The 23,034-nt window shown below is 39.5% G+C and overlaps 2 protein-coding genes across 44 annotated transcripts in view; one reads left to right on the top strand and one right to left on the bottom strand.

Annotated features, from left to right (window-relative positions):
* The window catches only part of FMO5 (flavin containing dimethylaniline monoxygenase 5), a 35,884-nt gene extending 19,419 nt beyond the window's left edge, over positions 1-16,465 (bottom strand). Inside the window, exons 1-5 of one of the 4 annotated variants that reach the window (XM_005653073.4) lie at positions 16,099-16,465; positions 15,766-15,937; positions 4,979-5,167; positions 2,915-3,077; positions 1,720-1,862 (exon numbers count right to left, since the gene is read on the bottom strand). In XM_005653073.4, coding sequence (XP_005653130.1) covers positions 1,720-1,862; positions 2,915-3,077; positions 4,979-5,167; positions 15,766-15,900 — 630 coding nt within the window. In that variant the 5' untranslated portion in view covers positions 15,901-15,937; positions 16,099-16,465. The remainder of the gene's footprint in view (positions 1-1,719; positions 1,863-2,914; positions 3,078-4,978; positions 5,168-15,765; positions 15,938-16,098) is intronic. The other 3 variants (XM_001928594.5, XM_005653074.4, XM_005653075.4) reach the window with 3 other exon arrangements.
* CHD1L (chromodomain helicase DNA binding protein 1 like) overlaps positions 1-23,034 on the top strand; it is a 177,338-nt gene that overhangs the window by 89,303 nt on the left and 65,001 nt on the right. The window contains exon 4 of one of the 40 annotated variants that reach the window (XM_085023172.1): positions 22,905-22,943. The exons of the other annotated variants lie outside the window; for them this stretch is intronic. The gene's annotated coding sequence lies outside the window, so the exon portion shown is untranslated. The remainder of the gene's footprint in view (positions 1-22,904; positions 22,944-23,034) is intronic. 40 annotated transcript variants of the gene reach the window in all.

The raw sequence follows: 23,034 nt of genomic DNA, 5'->3' as shown, positions 1-23,034 counted from the left end.
ACAGCATACTCAACTTTTAGTCTCCAACACATCATCATCATCATCACTTCTATTATTGAGAATTTTCACCTTAAGTCACTGTACTAGTTCCTTTATCTATATTTTTACATAATCAATACAACTACCTCTTGAGGCAGGTATTTTTCTGTTCATTTTATGCATTAGAGTCATGGAAAAGATGAATAACTTGCTTGAGGTTGAAATAGCAAAAATGACCTTGGGAACAAATGTTTTCGTGGGCAGTCTATATAACTTTTGTTACATAGGTATATGATTAATGTAAATGCTCAGAGACTCAATGAAAAAGTTCTCTGTGAATAAAATAGTGACATAGAGGATACGGATGAACCTATTTGCAGAACAGAAACAGACTCACAGACTTTAAAAACTTATGGTTATCATATGGAACGGGTGGTGGGGAGGGAGGGGTGGACTGAGTGTCTGGGATGGAAATGTCCTAAAATTGGATTGTGATGATGGTTGTACACATGTAAATAAAATAAAAATAAAATAAAATAAAATAGTGAGAATAATACATACATCACAAGGCTTTCTCAGACCCAGTCGCCTTATATCCACCCAGTCTCTCTGCTTTGTTCTTTGGGAATCCATGATTCTTCATTGCTTGTAAGGCCCAGCTCCTCTATAACTGCCATTTAACAAGCCAGTGATATTAAAGAAACCTCCTGCCTTGGGTCCCACCACATACCTTATTCATTCTTTTATCCTAACAACCACACACATTTTTACCCGTTCTTGTCTATACCTAGTTCCTAATAAATGCTTGTGGAATTAATTTGTGGGGTAACATATGAAATCAGTTTGGTGTTGACAGATGAGGATAGTACTGAGAATGTTACTGAATGGAGTTTCTGGGTAAAGGTCATTTAACAAATTTGCGGCATTAAACTTACATAAAGCAAAAGTGTGAAGAAGTACAGCTTCAAGTTACTGAAGCACAACCAGGCATTACCTGTTGCCAATAAAATTATGATTCAATAAAGACATGAATAACAAAACATATCAATGATATCTTTTTCTAGGAATTTGTAATGAAGACACTTTCTGCCCAGTTCAAAGTTTATGATACAGAACCCAAAACGACCCAAAAACCCTCAAGGTCATAGAAACTGCTTTTGAGCAAATGTCATTCTGTGTTACCTAACTGTATGCGAAGGATGGGGAGAGCGGCTCGCATGTGCTACAATGTGGATGCTTGTCATACTGATGTCCATGTTTCTTTGGAAGCATAAGACTGCTTCTTATTTCCATTTGGGGAGTAAAGAGGAAAATTCCCCCACCATCCTCTGAATGAAAAGCTTTCAATGACCCAGTATGCCTTCCTTCAGATGAGATCACAGTATTTCTACTGGCAACAGATGATCTACACTCTGAAGGAGGCATTTTAACAAGCTCTCCTAGCAATCACTTGGTCTTCTGCAAAGCCAGAGTCACACTCTGGAGAGAGAGCTGAGTGAGATGATGAGTACTGTGTTCGTGACCGAATGCCTTAGTGTGAGGCCAAAAGAATGATGGGAATCCAACTTGTAACCTTGGCTCCATCCTATCATCTGTCATAATGCTGCCAACTGAGGCAATGAAACCAAGCCCTACATTGGCTGCCGGCACGGATGTGCTATGGGCAGGTATCTATACACTGCCTTGGGTCCACCCACAGCTTCCTTGGTGAAGTAAAGTAGATAATTTACTAATTCAAACCTGCTTGGCTGTGTGGCTAATTTCCACAGCCAGGTCCCCTCCAGAATTCCCAATGCCAATTATAATGACTCTCTTTCCAGTGAAACTCTCTGGAGTCTTATAGTCTCGACTATGGAAGTATTGTCCTTTGAACTTTTCAATTCCTGCAAGAGAAGAGAAAATAATTATAGGGGGATGGTTTACCTGTATCATTTGTTAAATCATTCTTTATTATTTTTGTTGGCAGTGGGTAGAGTTTATGTACATAGTCTCCATACATTCTCCCTTCACTCACTCAGGTGCATGCGTGGCTTTCTGAATATTTTTGCCTGTTTCCTTTTCCACAGCCTCAGAGCAGAACCTTCTGATTTCCTTATCCTAAGTAGTCTGCTTAATTCAGGATCTGTTTGTAGTTTGGACTTGTGGACTCACAAATCCAAACTGCTTCAGGAAACCTCCATTCTCTTAGTCTTTTCATTCTCTTCATGTTTTTAATTGAAGTGTAGATAACTGATAGTATTGTATCTGTTTCCGATGTACAACATAGTAATTTGATATTTTTATAGATTATGCAACACACAAAGTTGTTATATTTTGATTAGATTCCTTGTGCTGTGCATTACCTCCCCGTGACTTGTTTATTTATAACTGGTAGTTTGTATCTCTTACTTCCCTTCACCTGTTTTGCCTATCCCCCACCCCCCCTTTCCCCCCTTTCATCTTCTATAAATATCTACTTCTATGTCAGTTGGAGAATATATGTTTTTATATACTCTAGAGTATGCATGGAGTGCTTTTTCTCCCCTCAAGGTGAAAATCCAAGCCAAAGATGGTAAACTCTTTCTTCAAGCTTTCTTTCTTTCTTCCTTCAAAACTCAATATTCCTGTTTGTTTCCTTGATTGCCAAAAAAAAAAAAGCCCTTATTCAACCTAAAGCGCACCCACCTTCTTTCTTTTGATCCTTAAGAAAACTACAGTCATTGTGAGACTCACTACAGACCTTTCTCTTTTCCTCCAGTCTCCCAGATTCCCATTATCTCTACCTCCCAAATAGCAATAATACAAGTTACCCTAGCATCTTTCAGGGGAATGTGCAGAATTAGGATAAGCCTTATTTCATCACAAGGTAGGAACCGTTCAGACCACAATCCCCCCATTCCTTGGGATCAGGTCACAGGCAAGGCTCAAGGGTCTTCCTTCCTGATAGGCCACTTACCAGGGAAGCTTTCCAAGGGTAAGTGAGCATTGGTGTGATGGCCAGTGCAAACCATAACTCCATCAAAGATGTTCACCTCCTTTTCCCCTTCAAATTCCGTGACCACCTCCCACTGGCCTGAAGTGGAGAAATCAGGCTGCTTCTTCACACTGCACACAGTAGTCTAAAAAGAAAAGGGGTAGCCACAGGGGCCTATAACTACAGTCTATACAGTGGCCATCTTCCCTGACGTGACTCCTTGCAGAGGGTTCTGCAAAGGGCTGATGCCACATAATAGGGCTCATGCAGGGATACTTGATTTTCATACTCCACAAATAAGAACTTTTTTGTTTGGGTCTATGGTCAGAGGGAGAAAACATTCATAAGGCAAGCTAAATCAAACCGGGTGGGCAGGCTAATGTCGCACTGTCTTCTGCTTCTGGAAAGTGCCAGTTACTCCTTCTCTTGGATCATACTGTAAAGCAATATGATACTTGAATAAAGTCTGGGCTTCTCTTGTGTTTCTAAGACACTCCTTGTACCAAATGCCTAGTCCTCCCTACATCCCAGACATCCTGAGACCCTCTAATGTCTTCTTACCTCAAGTCCTGTTCTCACTGTTTAGCCTTAAACTTGTGATTGAGCTATAGGGCTCTCCTTCCTCATCAAATAGTAGAACATTTCAGTGGCTCATATTTTATGTAAATGAACTTCCCTTTGACTCCCGTAAGTGCCCCTTTTACAATTAACCATAAAGAAAGAAGGTGTGAGATGGAATAGTCAGTGGTATAATTTTTGTTTTAAAAATTAATAATAAATGTGTGTTACTCTTCCCAGCCTAAGGAGACATTAAGAATGTGTTCCTATGGGCTTCTAGGGTTTATGACCATGTCTTGGGGGACCAATACAGACACCTCTCTCGTATACCCGAGGCATCCTGTACCATTCAGAGTTCCTCTCTGTCATGTTCTTACCTTTACACAGGCTGGTGCTTCTGCCTGGATCATCCTTATATTCTTTCTTCACATGGAGATACTCACTCTTCAAGATTTAGCTTGGTATTAACACTAAGGACACCTCCCTGGTGCCTGATGCCTCATGCCCTAATGGGTTAAGTATCTATCCTCTGAACTGCAATGTGTAGTAGCTCTCAGTTATGCCCATGTAAGTCTTATTAATTATGTTTACAATGAAATTTGTCTTCATTTTCCCTTACCTAAACTCTGGAATCATGGATTTTTTTGGTGTGGATCTTTACTGCTCAGTATGATATCAAACTTGTTCAATAAGTGTTTTAACAAGTGAAAAAAAGCACTACTAGGTTGTAAGTAACTGTCTCTGGACTTTATCACTGAATATTGCCATTTTATTTTTGTTGTTAAACAGAAAAAGGCATGATTTAGTAGAATGATCAGAATATAGAAGATTTGGTTTTACCTTTTGCCAGCTGTCAGAAATACCTTTTCTTTTATGGTCATGATTTTAAATGAAAGAAATATCCTGGAAGACTTTACAGCAGGAAGGAACCTTTGAAGTGATTTAGTATAATCACTTTGTTTTACAAGCAGGAATTATGACATCAAAGTTGATTAGTGGTCGAGCAAAGGCTAGAACTCAAGCATTTGTTCCCCAACTCAGTATTCTTTCTCCTCTACAACAGAGTTAACTTCTTTGCTTCCTCATAACTTTTCAATAACTACTTCACTGGGTTATTGTGATCGCATTAAAAAAATGCATTGTAAAGTTCTTCCGAAAGTATAAAAGGGCTAAGCAGTAGTAGACAAGTTGTGGAACCAGATGGTTTTAAAGTTCCCATACCCTCATTTGTTTTATTGCAAATAAATGATATAGAATGAAGGCAATGAAATGAAGTTGGCTTCCTAGACTTGCAGTCAAAATATATAGAGGGACCTTTCCATGAATATTTTTCAAATGCAGAGAAGACAGAGTAGAGTCTGTCTGAGTAGGTGAGATTCATGAATATATCAAACCACTTTACACATGAGCACTGGTAAGTGAAGCCACCAGTTTCTCATTTACAGGATAAACAACTTCAAACGCAGAGACACCCACAAGATTCCCTACCTTAAATCGAATATACTTTAGAAGGTCAAATTCTTTGGCATACATCTTGAAATACTCCAAGACCTTGGAGTTGTGCATGAAGTTGGGATAATGATCTGGGATGGGATAGTCACTGAAGCACATCATCTCCTTGGAAGTGTTGATGATCACTGATTTGTAAATACTGGCCCTTCCTTCTTCAGGTTCTACCTGCAATAAATAAAAAGCGTTCATAGCCACTTGAGCATTAAGGCCCTGGTATATAAACAGCTCATAAACATGAGGAAGAGTTTTCTGAAAGAAATGCCAATTTTAAAAAAGTTGTGCAGACTCACAGACTGACACACACACACACACACCCCTTCACAAATCCCAGTATTTGTGCCCTTCTATAGTCGCTTCCCCATGAATCTGAGTTGTCTTTTTTACTTGCTTTGACCAGTCGCATGCAGTTGGGTTGATACTGCATGGCTTCTACAACTAAGTCAGTCATAAGTGGTCTTGCAGCTTCTGCCTGGGTGTCTTAGAAAGCTTGTTCTGGTGGAAGTGAGCAGCCATGTAAGAAGTCCAGCTACCCTGCAACCACCATTCTGTGAGGAAGCCACATGAAGAGAATGTTTGGGATAGAGAGATGTGCAACCAGCCCCAGAAGTGCTGGTTATTCCTGCTGACATTGTGAACATGTGAGCACAGAGGTCACAGCATGAGTTTCAGCTGTCACCTGACTGCAGTGACATAAGACTTCAAGAGAGAACTGCCCATCTGAGGAGTAATCTTTTAAGTAGTGTATATATTTCAAAGCCTAGAGAAGTTTCAAGGGTTTTCATATACTTTTCTCATTGTTCTGCAGGAAATACTGTATTACCTTATATTTTGTTCACAATGTGTTCCCATTTTATTCTTTCTTTTTCTTTTGCTTTTTACGGGTATACCTGTAGCATATGGAAGTTCCCAGGCTAGGGTTCAAATCAGAGCTGCAGCTGCCCCAGCCAGAGCAATGCCAGATTTGAGTCGAGTCTGTGACCTACAACATAGCTCATGGTAAAGCCAGATCCTTAACCCACAGAGTGAGGCCAGGGATTGAACCTACATCCTCATGGATACTAGTCTGGTTTGTTACTGCTGAGCCACAACAGGAACCCCCCCATTTTTTTTTTTAAATAATAAAAGACAGTTACTCAGTATTAACAAAAATGAGGTGAAATGAGATTTTATGCTGGAGAAAGTGTAAGTTAGTATAGTGATTTTTGGAGAGCAGTATGGCAAGTATATCAGAACCCTTGAAACAGCCCTTTACAGAAAGATTCAGCATTATAGACAAAGATTTATGTTACAGGATGTTAAGGATAACTTTATTTATAATATAAAAATGAAATAAGCTAAATGCCTGGGATATTGTGATTTGTAAGAAATATATATTGGTCATTCAGTTGAATATATTTCTCATATATATTTGGTCTTCCTCTACAGTTCCTGGCTCAGATGTTCCCAAACTCTTGTACTTTCCTCTGTGTTAAACATGTCTTTTGTTATGTAAAGGTGACTTTCAGAAAGCAGCTGAGGATGAGGAGTGTTTGCCAATGGAGCAAATCATTAGCCGGTTTAGAGGGTTGGAACTTTCAGTTGCCCACCCCCTGATGTCTGGGGAGGAGAGAGGGGCTGGAGGTTGAATCAGTAGCCAATGCCCAATGATTTACTCTGTCATGCCTGTGTAATGGAGCCTCTATAAAACCCAAAGGAATGGGGTTCAGGGAGTTTCCAGGTTAGTGAACCCAAGATATTAGAAGAGTGTGGTGTGCTGTAGAGGGCATGGAAGCTTCGTGCCCTTTTCCCTGTGCATCTCTTCCATTTGGCTATTCCTAAGTTATATCCGTTTATAACAAACCAGTAATCTAGTGGGTAAATGGGTTTCCTGAGTTTTGTGAGTCGTGCTAGCAAATTAATGGAAGCTAACAAGGGGGTCATAGGAACTTCTGATTTGTAGCCAGTTGGTCACAGTATAGGTAACAACACGGACTTGAGACTGACATTTGAAGTCCAAGGTCCAAGGAGGGGGTTACTGGAACCTCCAGTTTTTAGCTAGTCAGTAAGAATAACAAGTAATAACCTGGGCTTGTGACTGGTGTCTGAAGTGGCCCCCAGGGCTTGGTGTCTGAAGTGGCCCCCTGGGCTTGTGACTGGTGTCTGAAGTGGCCCCCAGGGGGCAGTCATGTAGAACTGAGCCCTCAATTTTGTGGAATCTAATACTGTCTCTGGAAGAATAAGCATCAGAAAAAAGAATGAGTTGAATTCATGGACACCCTTCTGGTGTCTGAGAACGGTTTGTTGGTATCAGCGGACCCCCTCTCTCGCCTACCTCCCTCATATTGGAACTAGTCTCAGAACCATTTAATGCCCAACAAAATACACTGTAATTTGAGAACCACTGCTCTAGATCCTTGCTACCTAAAGTAAGATCTGTAAACAGGCAGCAGGGGCATCACTTAGGAGATTGTTTAAAATGCAGAATCTCAGGCCCTACCCCAGACCTACTGAATCTGAACCTGCCTTTTGGCAAAATCCTCAGGTGATCCAGATGCACCTGAAAGCTGAGAAGCATTGCTCTAGCTGACATTAAACTGTAGTTCACTGTTCTTCCCCCATCCAGGTTAACTTATCTGCTTCCTCAAAAACTTTCTAACTACCTCATGGAGTTATCATAGTGATCACATAAAATAGTGTAAAATCTACCCAGACCATTATATTAGTCACCAATGATGACTTTTCAAACCTGTTAGATTTTTTACAACTTGTTTGATTATTGAAAATCACTTTAACCAATTTGGATTCCCCTCTTTCCTGTTTATTCCAGAAACAGAAACTTGGATGCTGAGTATTACTGAACATTAAATGACCACAGTGGAGGGCATTCATTGGCTTTGCCCAGTAATATTAGAGGTGATTTTCATCCCATTTTTATAGAAGAATCTTTCAGTCTCTGAATCCTGAATTGATCATTCCCATTTCTCTGCTCTATACTTCAAGATATTGTTCCCTTTGGGGGCTAATACTGTTTTTACAATCTCTTCATTGGTCTCCTTCTAACATATCCTACCTATTTCAACCAAAGTGTTCTTTTTAGGGTATGGTTTTCTCTGCCCTATATGAAGTTTTGGATGCTGCCCCATTTTCTATAGTTTATATTTGAGCTTAGGATTCAAAGACATCCATAATGTCTTATAATATATTCTTGATCTCACCAACTAGATTAAGCCCCTTGGCTTGTATTCATGATCTTTTCCATACCATATAAAATTACAAATAGCACTTAAAAGACATTTAATAGATATGTGTTGAATTGTATTGAGAAAGGCACATATAGAAAAAGGAAGTAAAGTTCATATAATGCATAACAACTAATGAAATACATCAAGATTTACTTCAAAAAGAGTTGAGCATGATTTTTTCTCTTATTCACAAAAACTTGTTAAAAGGAAAATTGCAAAATAATATAAAATCACATGCACAAATATATCCATTTTGTATTATTTGAAATAGCAATTAATTAGAAACCACTTAAAATGCCCTTCAAATAAGCAAATGGTTTAGTAAGTTATGGTGCCTCAATATGATGCAGAATTTGTCTTCTACATCACTCCTGAGGTATCTTGCTAAATTCCGAGATCCTGTCACCCCGCTGCTTAATGGCTTCTACCAATCCATTTGGAAAACCAAATTTCTTATTTTGAAACTCAGCATATTTCACAATCTATCCCAGTCTATCTTTTTAATGTTCATTTCATGCTCTCAACAATTAATCTCTAGCTCTGAGTCATTAAATCGTTCTTGAAACATTCTAGTTTCTTTACAATTTTTAGGGTTTTTTTTGTTTGTTTGTTTGTTTGTTTTAGGGCCCCGCCTACAGCATATGGAAGTTCCCAGGCTAGGTGTCAAATCAGAGCTATACTGTACCACAGCCACAGAAATGCCACATCGGAGCGGCATCTCGCACCTACACCACAGCTTATGGCAATGCCAGATCCTTAACCTACTGAGCAGGACAAGGGACCAAACCAGCCTCCCTGTGGATACTAGTTGGATTCATTAACCACTGAGCCACAACGGGAACGCCTAAACTGTTTTTAATTCAACTGCTTCTTCATTTGGAGAATTCCTATCTGTCATTCAAGGTCACATCAAATGTCACTTCTTCAGAGAAGATTTTCTTGTTCTCCCAGAGTAAGATGCACCATTCAACCTCCAAGCTGACAGAACTCTCTGCTAATGTTGCCATCAAGGCAACTTAAACACTTGATATTCTGCATTTCTTATTATGACTGTGAGGTATCCGAAAGTAGGATTTATATCTTATTTTTTGTATCTCGATTATCAACACAGTATATGATATATGGTAGATGCCTAATAAATGCTTTGAAATGAAATAAGGACTGAATTTAGAGACCCTTAAAACTATGATTTTAAAATCTGTGTAGTAACATTGAAAATGGCCTATGATATAACCTTAAGTAGAAAAAGTAATATTGCAAAATTAAATACACATTCTAATCACCAAATATATATTATGTATGCCTGAGGCAACCGTATACCGCAGTCTCCTTGTGTTAATATAATTCACATTGTATAATTTCTCCCCTGTTATGTGAGTATATTTTATTTTAAATTGGTAAACTTGAAAGTAAGGGAATTTCCGTCGTGGCTCAGTGGTTAACGAATCCGACTAGGAACCATGAGGTTGCGGGTTTGATCCCTGACCTTGCTCAGCGGCTTAAGGATCCAGCGTTGCTGTGAGCTGGGGTGTAGGTCGCAGATGTGGCTTGGATCCTGTGTTGTTGTGGCTGTGGCGTAGGCTGTCCACTACAGCTCCGATTAGACCCCTAGCCTGGGAACCTCCATATGCTGTGGGAGCGGCCCAAGAAATGGCAAAAAGACAAAAACAAAACAAAACAAAAAAAATCAACTTGAAAGTAGGAAAAATAAGCTGATTTATTTAGGAGGAAGGATTTTTTAAATTTTTGTAGAAAAATTATTTATACAATACTTTTATCATAAAAACCTTCAGCAAACTAGGAATAGAGGGAAACATCTTCAATTTGATAAAGGACATCTATAAAATACTTACAGCTAACATCATACTTAATAGTGAAAATACAAAAAATTTCCTCCTAAAATTAAGAACAAGGTAAGGATATCCTCTTTTACCACTTCTATTCAACATTGTACTAGAAATCCTAGCTAATGTAATCAGATAAGAAATGGAAATATAATTATACAGACTGAGAGGAAATAAATAAAATGATTTTTTATTCACAGATGACATGAATGTCTATGTAGAAAACCACAAAGAATTTCTTTTTTTTTTAAATCCTGAAACTACTAGCAGGGTTGAAGGCTATAAGGTTAATATATAATAGTTGAGTACTTGCCTATATACTAGAAATGAAAAATTCTATATTGAAGTTTTCAAAAAAATGCCAATTATAATACCCCTCAAATCAAATATTTAGGTAAAAAATTAACAAAATATGTTTGAGATTTATATGCAGACACTATAAAACACAGGTGAAGAAAATCAAATATGCAAATAAATGGAAAGATATTCTGTGCTTTTAAGTTGGAAGACTCAGTATTAAGATGTCACTTTCTCCAGTTTGATCTGTAGAGTCAATGTGATCCCAAACAATATCCCAGCTACCTATTTTGTAGATAATGACAAACGGATTCTAAAGTTTATGAGAAAAGACAAAAGGACTAGAATAGCCAACTTCATCCTCAAGTGTGGTGTGTGCCTAGTGACTTTCTTCCAAAGAGTACAGAATGACAAGGAAGAAAAAAAGAGCAACTTTATAGTGGCAAACACTGACAAACACCATTTCAAGCCAGATCATCAAGGTTAATGGCAATGTGATTAGTTTAATACCGGGTAACACTGGCATGAGATGATGAGACTGGGACTTTTATCTCTAAAATCTTCCTCCCCAAAATTCACAACTCCAGTCTAACCATGATAAAAATATCAGACAAATTTCAATGGAAGGACAGTCTACAAAACACCTAACCAGTAATCCTCCAAACTGCCAAGGTCAACAAAAACAAGGAAAGTCTGAGAAACTGTCACAGCCACGAGGAGATATGACAACTAAATGTAAATGTAAGTGTAAAGTGGTCTTCCCGTATGGAACAGGAAATGAGCTTTAGGAGGAAAACTGATGAGTCAGTCTGAATAAGGCATGGACTTCAGTGAATAATAACGTATCAGTGTTGTTCATTAACTATGACAACTATATGATAGAATGTAAGGTAATAACAGAGGACGCTGGGCGTGGAGTACCCAGGAATTGTCTTCTCATATCCTCTTAATAATTCTGTAAATCTAACACTTCTAAAATTAAAAGCTTATTTAAACATGTTGTTTGTACATAAGCACATTTTTAAATTAAAATAAATTAATGAGTGGCAGGGTCATTTTGGAGCTAAGATGTTTGTGGGGACAGGGGGTATTATACACATTGCTAATTTCTGAAGTTGACTTCATTCTTTCAGCAGATATCTCTAAAGTCCCTTTGTAATTAAAAAAAAAAAAAACCATCATATTAAATGCTACAAAATACAAGTCTGTCCCTGTTTTCCAAAGGTTCAAAGTTTAGTACAAGGAGTAGAGAGCCATGCTTCCCAGAGCAGGTCTAAATGAATCACAGGTCTTACCCCTGGGAAAATACTCACATATTTGTTTCTTTTTCAAGTAACTAACACAACAAAGTGTTATTGTGTGTCAACAGAAACCTTCAAATCCTTCTAAGCACCTGATTGGATCCTGGGTAGGGTTTAATCACTGTCAACCACTGCTGTCTAAAAGACAGTGAAAACAGAGCAGTATTGAGGGGGAAAAGAAGCTTCTGCTCCTGCATTTTAGTATCTCTTGCCACTGGTGAATAAGCTGCCCTCTACAAATCTACCATGATTGTAGTTCCTGCCTAAGCACATAACTTATATCGAGCAGGAAGTTCATGTAAGAAAGGGAGAACAGGAGTTCCCGTCGTGGCGCAGTGGTTAACGAATCCGACTAGGAACCATGAGGTTGCGGGTTCGATCCCTGCCCTTGCTCAGTGGGTTAAGGATCTGGCGTTGCCATGAGCTGTGGTGTAGGTCGCAGACTCGGCTCGGATCCTGTGTTGCTGTGGCTGTGGCGTAGGCTGGCAGCTACAGCTCCGATTAGACCCCTAGCCTGGGAACCTCCATATGCTGTGGGAGCGGCCCAAGAAATGGCAAAAAAAAAGACCAATAAATAAATAAATAAATAAATAAAGTATCTCTAAAAAAAAAAAAATCTAGAACAGGGGAACTATGTGAGGTAGTGTAAGTAGAGCTGAAGGAATTGGAGGCAGTAATCAGGGCAGAAAAAAGGAGAAAAAATGACTCCCCTGCAGTGGGAGGAGTGAGGAGAGTGGATCTCCTACTCCTTTGACAGACTCTCAGAATCCCACAGGACAGAAGCTCTCTAGGATTGTTGTTCTCAACGCTGCCCACACATTGGAATCATCAGGAGAACTCTAAAAAATACTAATGCCTGGTCCCTACTCCCAGAGATCCTGTTTTAATTGCTCCTTGTCTACTGTGTAGACATGGTTGAGATTGGCTGGTAAGAGGTAGCGTGCTGGCCCCAGAAGCCCAGGGCACCAGGGTTCATCCTGTCCACCTCAGAGTCCTTTCTCCACACATCCTTAGCTAAACCGCTCAATGTCTGAGGGCAGTGTCATGAGGTCATGCAGCTCTGAATCTCTACACCTCTCACTTAGTCTGAGGTCCAGAAATGTTTGTTCGATGAACTATTATTATTATTATGATTTGTCTTTTTAGGGCCGCACATGTGGCATATGGAGGTTCCCAGGGTAGGGGTCTAGTCAGAGCGGTAGCTGCCAGCCTATGCCACAGGCACAGCCACAGCAATGCCAAGTCCGAGCTGCATCTGGACCTACACCACAGCTCACAGCAACGCCAGATCCTTAACCCACCGAGCGAGGCCAGGGATCGAACCTGCAACCTCATGGTTCCCAGTCAGATTGGTTTCCACTGCACCATGATGGGAACTTGCAAAAAACTATTATTGACTTTGTTTTAAAGATGCAGTGTCATCCTTATTTATCACCTGGAAAAGCTGGAGTAAAACTGAAGGGCAAAGTTTCCTGTGTTGGCTGCACATTGGAAGTAATTAGGGGAGAGTTTATTGGCACTGAGGCCAGTAAAACCAGAATCTGGATGGACTGGTACCAGTATTTGTTAAAGTTCCTCAGGTGACTTTGCTGTGTCCACATAGCCACTGCTCTTTAGCTACCCTCTTTTAAGTGTTTTTGGCATCCATTCAGTGGCCTTTGGGGTGAGGGTGGGGTTCATATACTTAAGAATTTTTTTTTAAACCTATTTATCTGATGGTGTTTATTACTTAATTTTATATTTCAAGTTAACATTTATTAACTATCCCTCATTTTACATTACACTGTTTCTATATGGTATCTTTGTATTATAGCACTTCAGAACTTTACTACTAGAAATCAATTTACTACTAGTGGTCTGATCAGGAACATCACCATGACCTGGGTGCTTTTAGAAATATAGAATATTGGCACCACCCCAGATTAATGAATCAGAATGTACATTTTGGCAAAATCTCCAGTGATTCATATACGCATTAAAGTTTGAGAAGCTCTGCTTTAAATTTTATATTTTAAAAATTCAGATTGACTAAAGAATGTTAAAAATTATTTTCCAGCATTATTCTCATTAAATCCTCAGCATTTCATTAGGAATTTCTCATTTTAAGCTATTTCATTCATCAAGTAATATTGTAGCATGAAAATCAAAGTGATATGTCTCACATTAGTATCCCCTTTTCACCGTCAATCTGATCTAACATTAATGAGGAGCTGAAAGAGACAAAATGTATACTGAATCCCTGAGATCTGTTTCAAGAAAGGGAACATGGAAGCCCTGAGTTCCTAGTAGCTTACTGGCCCCTTGGCAGCAATGGTGGAATGTCAAAGTGCTTAGGATGATCTTATATATGAAACTCCCAATAACTTACAGAAAAGTTAGGGGGGTAGGATGGGGGAGAGCGGGACTCCAAATAACTGGCCAGGAGGTGGTACAGAAGCAGATCTCAGAAGAAATTCTTTTTTTTTTTTTTTTTTTTGGTCCTTTTAGGGCCGCATGTGAGGCATACGGAGGTTCCCAGGCTAGTGGTCTAATCAGAGCTGTAGCCGCTGGCCTACACCATAGCAACAGCAATGCCAGATCTGAGCAGTCACTAGAAATTCTTGAGTAAACCAGCATCAGCATGTAAACCATGCTTAATCTGCAATGAATGGGTGTTTATATTACCTCAGGCTCCACAACTGTGTAACTGTGGAATATGTGAAATGAAAGTCTCTCATTTCCACAATCATTCCAAGAAGCAACCCAAGACATTTTGCTTCTCAAGGATTCATTTATAAAATGTAAATATATTTCATACCTAATATATGCCAGGCATCACCTCTGGCTCTAGAAATATGGTTGAGTGTGTGTGTATGTGTGTATTTTAAAATATATTTAATATGGATATATGTTATATAATAATAGACACAGATGTGGTCTGTATTAGCAGAAGTCGGAGAATTATGATTAAATATAGCTTATTTATATTCAAGGAAGCAGTTTATAAGGTGTTGAAATTTTACCAAGAGTATTATCAGAAAAAACTCCAAACCGAGTCTTTAACAGAGAGCATGTTTAAGCAACTTTGGAGATAAAAGTAAGAAACCCAATAATCAGGTAGGATGGTAGACCTTCAACTGATTCTGTGCCTTCTGAGTAGTTGCCAAACCTGGCTAGAATGCTTACCAGAGATACCAAATGTAAGGGCCCATTCTAGGCTGACTGAATAATAACTGATTATTTGTGATGACATAATTATTCATTCACTTAACCCCCACAATAACTCTGTCACATGGGTCTCCTTGAAGATGACAATGCAGAAGTAGAGAGAGGGTTAATGATTTCCCCCAAGGTCACACTGCTGGCAGGTGCACCCACAGGACGGTCTGTATCCAAAGCATCATTCTGTTTTTCACTCTCTGTAGGGTAGTTAATAAATTACCTGAGCTCCTCAACACTTTATTGTAAAACAGCTTTTGCGGAGATACTGCTGTGGAGCAATGGATCCCAATCGGTGGTGTCTTGGGAGCACTGGGACTTGGGTTCCATCCCCAGCCTGGCACAGTGGGTTGGGGATCCCAAGTTGCCGCAGCTGTGGCTTAGGCCACGACTGCAGCTGGGATCCGATCCCTGGCGGGAAAGTTCCACATGCCACGGGGCAGCCAAAAATTAAAAAAAAAGAAAAAGAAAAAGAAAAAAGGTATTTGTGTGAGATGATTTTGCCTGACTAATGTTCCAAGCACATTTAAGGTGGGTTAGGCTCAGCTCTGGTATTAGGTAGGTTTGGTGTATTAGATGCACTTACATCTTAGGATATTTTCAATTTACAGTGGGTTTATCATGATGTAAACTCACTGTAAATGAAGATCTATAAATGAAAAGATCTCTGTGACATTTTCTAGACATCAGTGAAGAAAAAAACAAATGATACCTGTGTCCCAATTTGCTGCCAGCCTAGGTAAAGAGGAAACTGCATAGAACCTAGGGTGATGGCTGCTAAGAAGAGGTCAACAGGTTGAAGTCTAGCAGGTTTAATCAAGCCTACCACATTTACTGATAGGAGATAAAATATCTTATGCACCTAGGAAGGATCCCAAGTCTTAAGGAACCAGGAGATTTACCTGAAACCTCCAGAGCCCTCCGATGTCATCGGTCCTTTCAAAGCAGATGGGCTCCAAGCCTTCTTCCAGGCAGCACTTGATAGACGTGAGCCCACTCGCTCCTGCCCCAATCACAGCAATTCTTTTCTTGGTCATGGTCTCCAGAGATCTTCACCGGCTGGATCAGTGTAACCTGTGGGAAGGAAAGGATGACAAAAGACAGAAAGCACACATCAGTGAACACCTTTCAAGGAAGACCATGGCCATGGCATCTAAATCAATGTTGTTGTAACAACAGGTGCCTTTGGGGAAGCCAGATTCCAGGGTCCTCTTAGCCACAGGAAATTACTGCACCTCGGTTGGAGGAGCCCTGTGTCTGAGAGCTGAGAGCTCTGCTGTGGTATCTGATCTCACTCAACTCACAGTCTTTCCTGTAACACAGGGAGATCCTTCAGCAGTGATCTGAGGCCTCTCTGCACTCTCTGCTATTTCCAAAGAAATATAAAGCAACAAAGCACAAACAGCAGCAACAGCCAATGGGGAGAGGCAGTTTCACTCCACCTCCTTTCGCCAGTGCCTCGCTCACTCAGCAGCATCCTCTTTCCTCTCAATGAGAATTAAACCTGCCTCAAACAGAAAATATTAACCCTACAATCTATTTTTTCAGCTGCAGTTGCTTGCACTTACAATTGCCTTCTGGCGACCAAGAGACGTCACTGTTGCCTGCCCTGCCCATTCACTTTTAACTTCCTGGTGTTTGCCTTAAAGGGACAAACTCCTGCTGGTGAAAGGAAACTGAACAGCCCCAAAGCAAGTCTTGCTCCAAAAGATCAAGTGGAGAACAACTGTCTTTCAGAAGATTTGTTAAAAACAGATCCTGGCCCCCTCGTCCACCTCTCCACCCAAACCCCCTACTCACAGCGCCACAAATTGGATCTTTGGTTCTGTGCTACTGGTAGAAATGTACTTAAAAATACCCATGCATCTCTCTTGAGATTTCAAAAAAATATAAACTTCTTGTTGTGTCCCTCCCCAAGATTTATTGTATTGGAAGGGACACCAAAGAACAAGAACACCAAAGAAATAGAAACACCTGTTTCTATTAAACCATGGTGTATTAGGTGTTGCAGAAGCTGAGTGACTTCTTTTGCGTTAATGAGTTGCTGGACCACAAGAAGCCAATCTGAATCTTAGGGAGGTCGTTGCAAGTCACCCAGAGATCCCAGAATTTGAGCTGAGTGTAGTACCTGGATGAAATTTGGAATTGTCTCCCTTAGGGTGAGGATGAGCGTATCAGAAGAATGAACTCAGAATTTTAGTGGCAAGAGAGGTGTCAGACACTGGCAACTCTTCATCACAGCATAATAGGACTACAGATGGGATGGGGATGCCCAAGTAGCAACAGGATCTTCCAGTTGCCCTTGCAGCTGCATATGGCCCTATGACTAAGTCTCATATAAGGAAGGTAGACGAGGTGAAAAGGCACGTTCTGCTTAACCTATTCAAAAGGCAATGGTTTGCCCTGCACTTCTGCTCTCTCTTCCTGCCTGGAGCCTAGACTATTGATAACCGGAGCAACCTTTGGAACTATGTATTGCAGATAGTAAGACCACCACCAGACTGGGGCCCTAAATGCCTGGATCTTCTAATCTGGATCTGTTCACCTTGGGCTGTTGCATGAGAGATAAGTAAACTGCTGTTTTGTTTATGCTACTGAATTTTTAATTTTTCTTTTTACAGCTGTTTAGACAACCCTAATTAATATGAGTATCAGTATTCTTTGGACCTATAACTTTTTAAAGATTAAAAAAAGCTTTCAGTCATAAATGTGAACTGGCACTGTAATAGTTCTTTTAGTATAAAATTCTGAAGAGAGTATTTTTTTTGTTTGTTTTTTGTTTTTGTCTTTTCTGAGGCCGCTCCCACAGCATATGGAGGTTCCCAGGCTAGAGGTCTAATCAGAGCTGTAGCCGCCAGCCTACGCCACAGCCACAGCAAAGTGAGATCCGAGCCACGTCGGCAACCTACACCACAGCTCACGGCAACACTGGATCCGTAACCCACTGAGCAAGGCCAGGGATTGAACCCGCAACCTCATGATTCCTAGTCGGATTCGTTAACCACTGCGCCATGATGGGAACTCCTGAAGAGAGTGTTTTAATGTAACCATTTTACACATTATTTGTAAATGAATTATTTGTAAATTGGATAATTTTCAATGTCCTAGAGATGCCTAGTTATGAGAAAACTTATGAATACTTTAATAAATTGAATATTAATATCTCCCTACTGAATCACTTTTACAATTTCAGAACAATGCAAGAATTACTTTTAAAACAATATTTTAAAATGCAATTTTATTTTTATGAACTACTACTTTAATTGTTTCGTAATTAATTACTTTTTTTTTTTTTTTTTTTGGCCTTGCCTGTGGCATGTGGAGGTTCCCGGGCCAGGGATTGAACTCTCACCACAGCAGTGACAATGCTGGACCCTTAACCCACTGAGCCACCAGGGAATTCCATATAATTAATTTTTTTTCTTTTTTTGGTCACCCCACAGCATACGGAGTTCCCAGGCCAGGGATCAGATCTGAGCTGCCATTGCAACCTACATTGTAGCTGTGGAAGCTACGGCAATGCTGGATCCTTTTTTAAAAAAATTGTTAATGTATTTTTGTCTTTTTAGGGCTGTACCCACAGCATATGGAGGTTCCAGGATAGGGGTCGAATTGGAGCTGTAGCCGCTGGCCAAAGTCATAGGCACAGCAATGCCAGATCTGAGCCTCGACTGTGGCCTGCACCACAGCTCACGGCAATGCCAGATCCTTAACCACTGAGTGAGGCCAGGGATCCAACCTGCATCCTCATGGTTACTAGTCAGATTCGTTTTCTCTGAGTCACTATGGGAACTCCAATGCTGGATCCTTTAAACCATTGTGCTGAGCTGGGGATTGAACCTGCGACCTGGTCCTGCAGAATTGATGCTGATCTCATTGTGCCACAGTGGGAACTCCTTACTTACTTTTAAATTTGGCAAATATGTTTGGCTGAATATATGGGCCCCAAAGAGAGATATGTTCTAATCTAAAGAACCTGTGAATGTTACCTTCTATTACAAAAGGTACTTTTCAGGTAATTAAAGTAAAGATCTTCAGATGGGGAGATTATCCAGCTAGGCCTAATGTAATTACAAGCATCCTTATAAAAGGGAGGGTTAGGGAGATTGGACTATAGAGACAGAAGGACATGTAAACTTGAGATCCCATCATGGCTCAGCAATCAACGAACCCAACTAGCATCCATGAGGATATGGGTTCAATCCCTGGCCTCGCTTAGTGGATTAAGGATCAGGTGTTGCCATGAGCTGTGGTGTAGGTTGCAGATGCGGCTTGGATCCCGAGTTGCTGTGCCTGTGGTATAGGCTGGCAGCTACAGGACCTGCAGGTGCGGTCCTAAAAACATAAAAAGACAAAAAAAAAAAAAAAAAAAAAAAAAAAAAAGGACACGTGAACAACTGAAGCAAGATGATACTCTGCAGGCTTTGAAGGTGGAGGAAGGGTCCAAGAACCAAAGGGTGCAAGGAATGCAGTTTTAGAAGCTGGAAACATTAAGGAAATAGATTCTCCCTTAAAAATCTCTGAGGCAGCATAGCCCTGTGGACACTATGATTTTGACCCAGAGAAAACCATTTTGGGCTTCAGTTCTCCAAAAATGTAAAAGATTAAATTTTTATTGTTTGAAGCCACTAAGTTTGTGGTATTATGTTAGAGGAGCTGTAAGAAACCAATACAGAAATGATAAGCACTTGCACAAGATGAGGATACCGGGATTTGTTCAAAAACAAACTAATCTGAAAGATTCCTTCTGTAAATCTGTTTATTTGAGATGAACTATCAGTGAAGCAGCCATGCTGATTGTGCTTCCTATGGGTCCAGTGCTTCACGCTGAGCTCTTACAGAACAAAAAAAAAAAGCAGTGGGAGGCCTTGCCCCTTGTGATTTTCAATGACGATTGAAAACATGGAATATATACCCATTAAAAAGATTTAAAGATACTTGAAAACACCATAAAAAAAAAAAAACAAGAGGAAAATCTCCAGTGAAGAAATAATAGAGTTCTAAAAAGTTCATTGTAATTAGTTGTTGAAAATCGAAACACATCTTCCCATAGAAACACACTTTTTTTTTTTTTTTTTTTTTTGGCTGTGCCTGTGGCAAGTGGCAGTTCCTGGGCCAGAGATCAGACCAGTGGCACAGCAGCGACCTAAGCTGATGCAGTAACAACACCAGATCCTTAACCTGCTGTAGCACAAGGGAACTCCAGAAACACTCACTTTTGATGGTTAAAGCACTGGAAATGTCATAAAAACCTATGGAATCTTTAAAATAGCACAAAAAATCAGTTAAAATCATATTTCTGGATCAGAAGGGAATGAGAGTTTTCTGGTAGTGGTTCTGACTCATTCACATACAGAAGAACAACACTCATACCTGAGGAGTCTCTGGGGGCTCTTATTTTCCCAACCACTCCGCAGGCACAGGGTCCTTCTGGCTTTCACATCACAGACCAGATCAGGGAGGCATGGACTGGGCTGGGGACAGTGGAAGTCATGAGAAGCAGATAATACTGGCTATGGTTCAGAGGTAAAATGACTGGTATGATGGATGTGAAGCAGGGGTGTCATACAACTTTCTTGTGTACTTTCTCAGCCAATATTCACCTCCAGATGGAAGCATTACCTTTATTTCTATCACCATAGTTCCTTTTTTGGCCAAGTCCACGGCACGTGGAAGTTCCTGGGGCCAGGGATTGAACCCATGTCACAGCAGGAATCGAGGCACTGCGGTGACAATACTGGGTCCTTAACCTGCTGCACTGCAAGAGAAATCCTGTTTTTTTATTACTGAGGTACATTTGACATATAACAGATTAGTTTAAGGGGTATAACACTTGTAAACCCACATATGATATTGGTTTACAATATGATATTTGTACGCATTGTGAAATGATCACCACAGTAAGTCTAATTAACATCTGGTAGTTTCATTTGTTCCCAAACTTCATATAAATAGAATTATACAGTATGCACTCACTGTGCTTGGAATCATTACACAACCGGGTATTTTTAACATTTATCCGAGTAGTTGCATCTATCAGTAGGTTTCTCTTTTTGATAGTATGAATATGTAGTTTGTTTATTATCCATTCTCCTATTGATGAACATTTGGGTTATTTCCACTTTTTGGTGTTATGGAGAAGGTGTTTTATTCTTGAATAAGTCTTTTTTTGTGAACATCTGCTCTCATTTTCCTTGTGTGCCTAAGCATGGAATTGCTGGGTCTAGGGTAGGTATAGGTTTAACTTTAGTTGAAACTGCCAAAAAGTTTTCAAAAGAAGTTGTACCATTTTACACCCTCACTAGCAATGCAGAAAAGTTCCACTAGCTCCATAACCTTTCAGTATTTGCTATTGTTAGCCATTCTTGTGGGTATGTGATAATCTCTATGGTGTTTTTCATTTGAATTTCCCTCTTTACTAATGATGAACCTCTTTCAATTTAATTTCTTGGCCCTTGTGTATCTTCTTTGCAAAGTGTTTGTGAAAACCTTTCACCTATTTTTGAAAAGCTGGGTTGTCTTCTAATCATTGAGTTGTAAGAGTTCTTTGTATGATCTTGTTATAAATCCTTTGCAGATATATGTACTTTTTTTTTTTTTCCTTTGGTCGAGCTCCTGGCATGTGAAACTTCCTGGGCCAGGGATCGAAAATGCACCACACCAGTGACCTGAACCACTGCAGCGACAATGCCAGAACTTTAACCCACTGTACCACAAGGGAACTCCACTTTTCACTTTCTTGAGTTTTTTGATGAGCAGAAGTTTTAAATTTGGATAAAGTCTACGTTATCATTTTTTCCTTTATGGTTAGTGCTTTTTGATCTCATTTTAGAAATCTTTACCTACTCCAAGCACATACAGTCTCCTGTGTTTCTTACTCAAAGATTTATATTTTAGCTTTCACATTTAGATTTGCAATCCATTTTAAATTAATTTCTGTGAGTGGTATGAGTGTAAGAGTCAAGGCTTATTTTTGTTGTTGTTTTTTTTTTTTCCTATCTGGATGCTGTGTTCTTCCAACATCATTTATTCTAAGATTTTTCTTTCTCCTTGAATTAATATTTGGTATCTTTGTTATTGGTCAAGTAACTATATATGTGTGAGCCTATATCTGGATGCTATTCTGTTCCATTAATCTATTTGTTTACCCTTATGCTTATGCCATACTTTATTACTTACCTTTATAGTAAAATGCGAAAATAGGTAGTAGAAATCCTCTATCTTTGTGCTTATTTAAAATAAAGTAAAATCTTTAAAAAATGATTTTGACTATTCTAGGTTTTTTGCAATTCCACTTATATTTTAAAATTAACCTGTCAATTTCTACCAAAAAAAAAAAAAAAAAAAAGAGCCTGCTGGGGATTTTTATTAGGATTGCATTGAATGTATAGACCAATTGGGTAGAACTGACATCGGAACAATTTAATCTTCCAATCTGTGAAATAAGCCATTTTTTTCTCTTATCAGGTCTTTGATTTCTTCTTATAATGTTGTAATTTTCACTCTAAATCTTATCCATTTTATTTAATCCTATATACTTTATTTTTAAATCCTATTGTAAATGATATTTTTGTTTGTTTGTTTTTGCTTTTTAGGGCTGCACCCGTGGCATATGGAGGTTCCCAGGCTAGGGGTCTAATCGGAGCTGTAGCCCCTGGCCTACACCACAGCCACAGTGGATCTGAGCCTCGTCTGCCACCTACACCACAGCTCACGGCAATGCCAGATCCTTAACCTACTGAGCAAGGCCAGAGATCAAACCCACAACCTCATGGTTCCTAGTCGGATTCATTTCCGCTGTGCCATGACAGGAACTCCGTAAATGGTATTATTTATACAATTCGTATACTAAGTGTTTGTTCACGTATATAAAGAAATACAGTTGATATATATTCACTTTGTATCACATGGCCTTGCTAAATTCACTTATTCCAGTAGTTTACACAATCATGTCATTTATGAATAAAGATAGTTTTACCATTTCCTTTGCAATTTAAAATTTTTTTCATTTTTTTTTTCTCTCTCCTTATCGTACTGGCAGGAACTCCAGTACAATGTTGAAAAGAAGTGGCGGTAACAGGTATCCTTGTCTGGTTAGGGGGGAGCATTCACTATTTCACCATTAAGTGTGATGTTATTTGTATGTTTTAGGTAAATAATCTTATTAAATT

The sequence above is a fragment of the Sus scrofa genome, chromosome 4 (assembly GCF_054392235.1).
Source record: "Sus scrofa isolate SSC_HxYL_T2T_F1_AM1 chromosome 4, Sscrofa_HxYL_maternal_Yorkshire_Landrace_v2.0, whole genome shotgun sequence".
In the NCBI taxonomy this organism is placed as follows: Eukaryota; Metazoa; Chordata; class Mammalia; order Artiodactyla; family Suidae; genus Sus; species Sus scrofa.
Note: the sequence above shows the minus strand (reverse complement) of the source record. Positions and strands in the feature narration are given on the sequence as shown.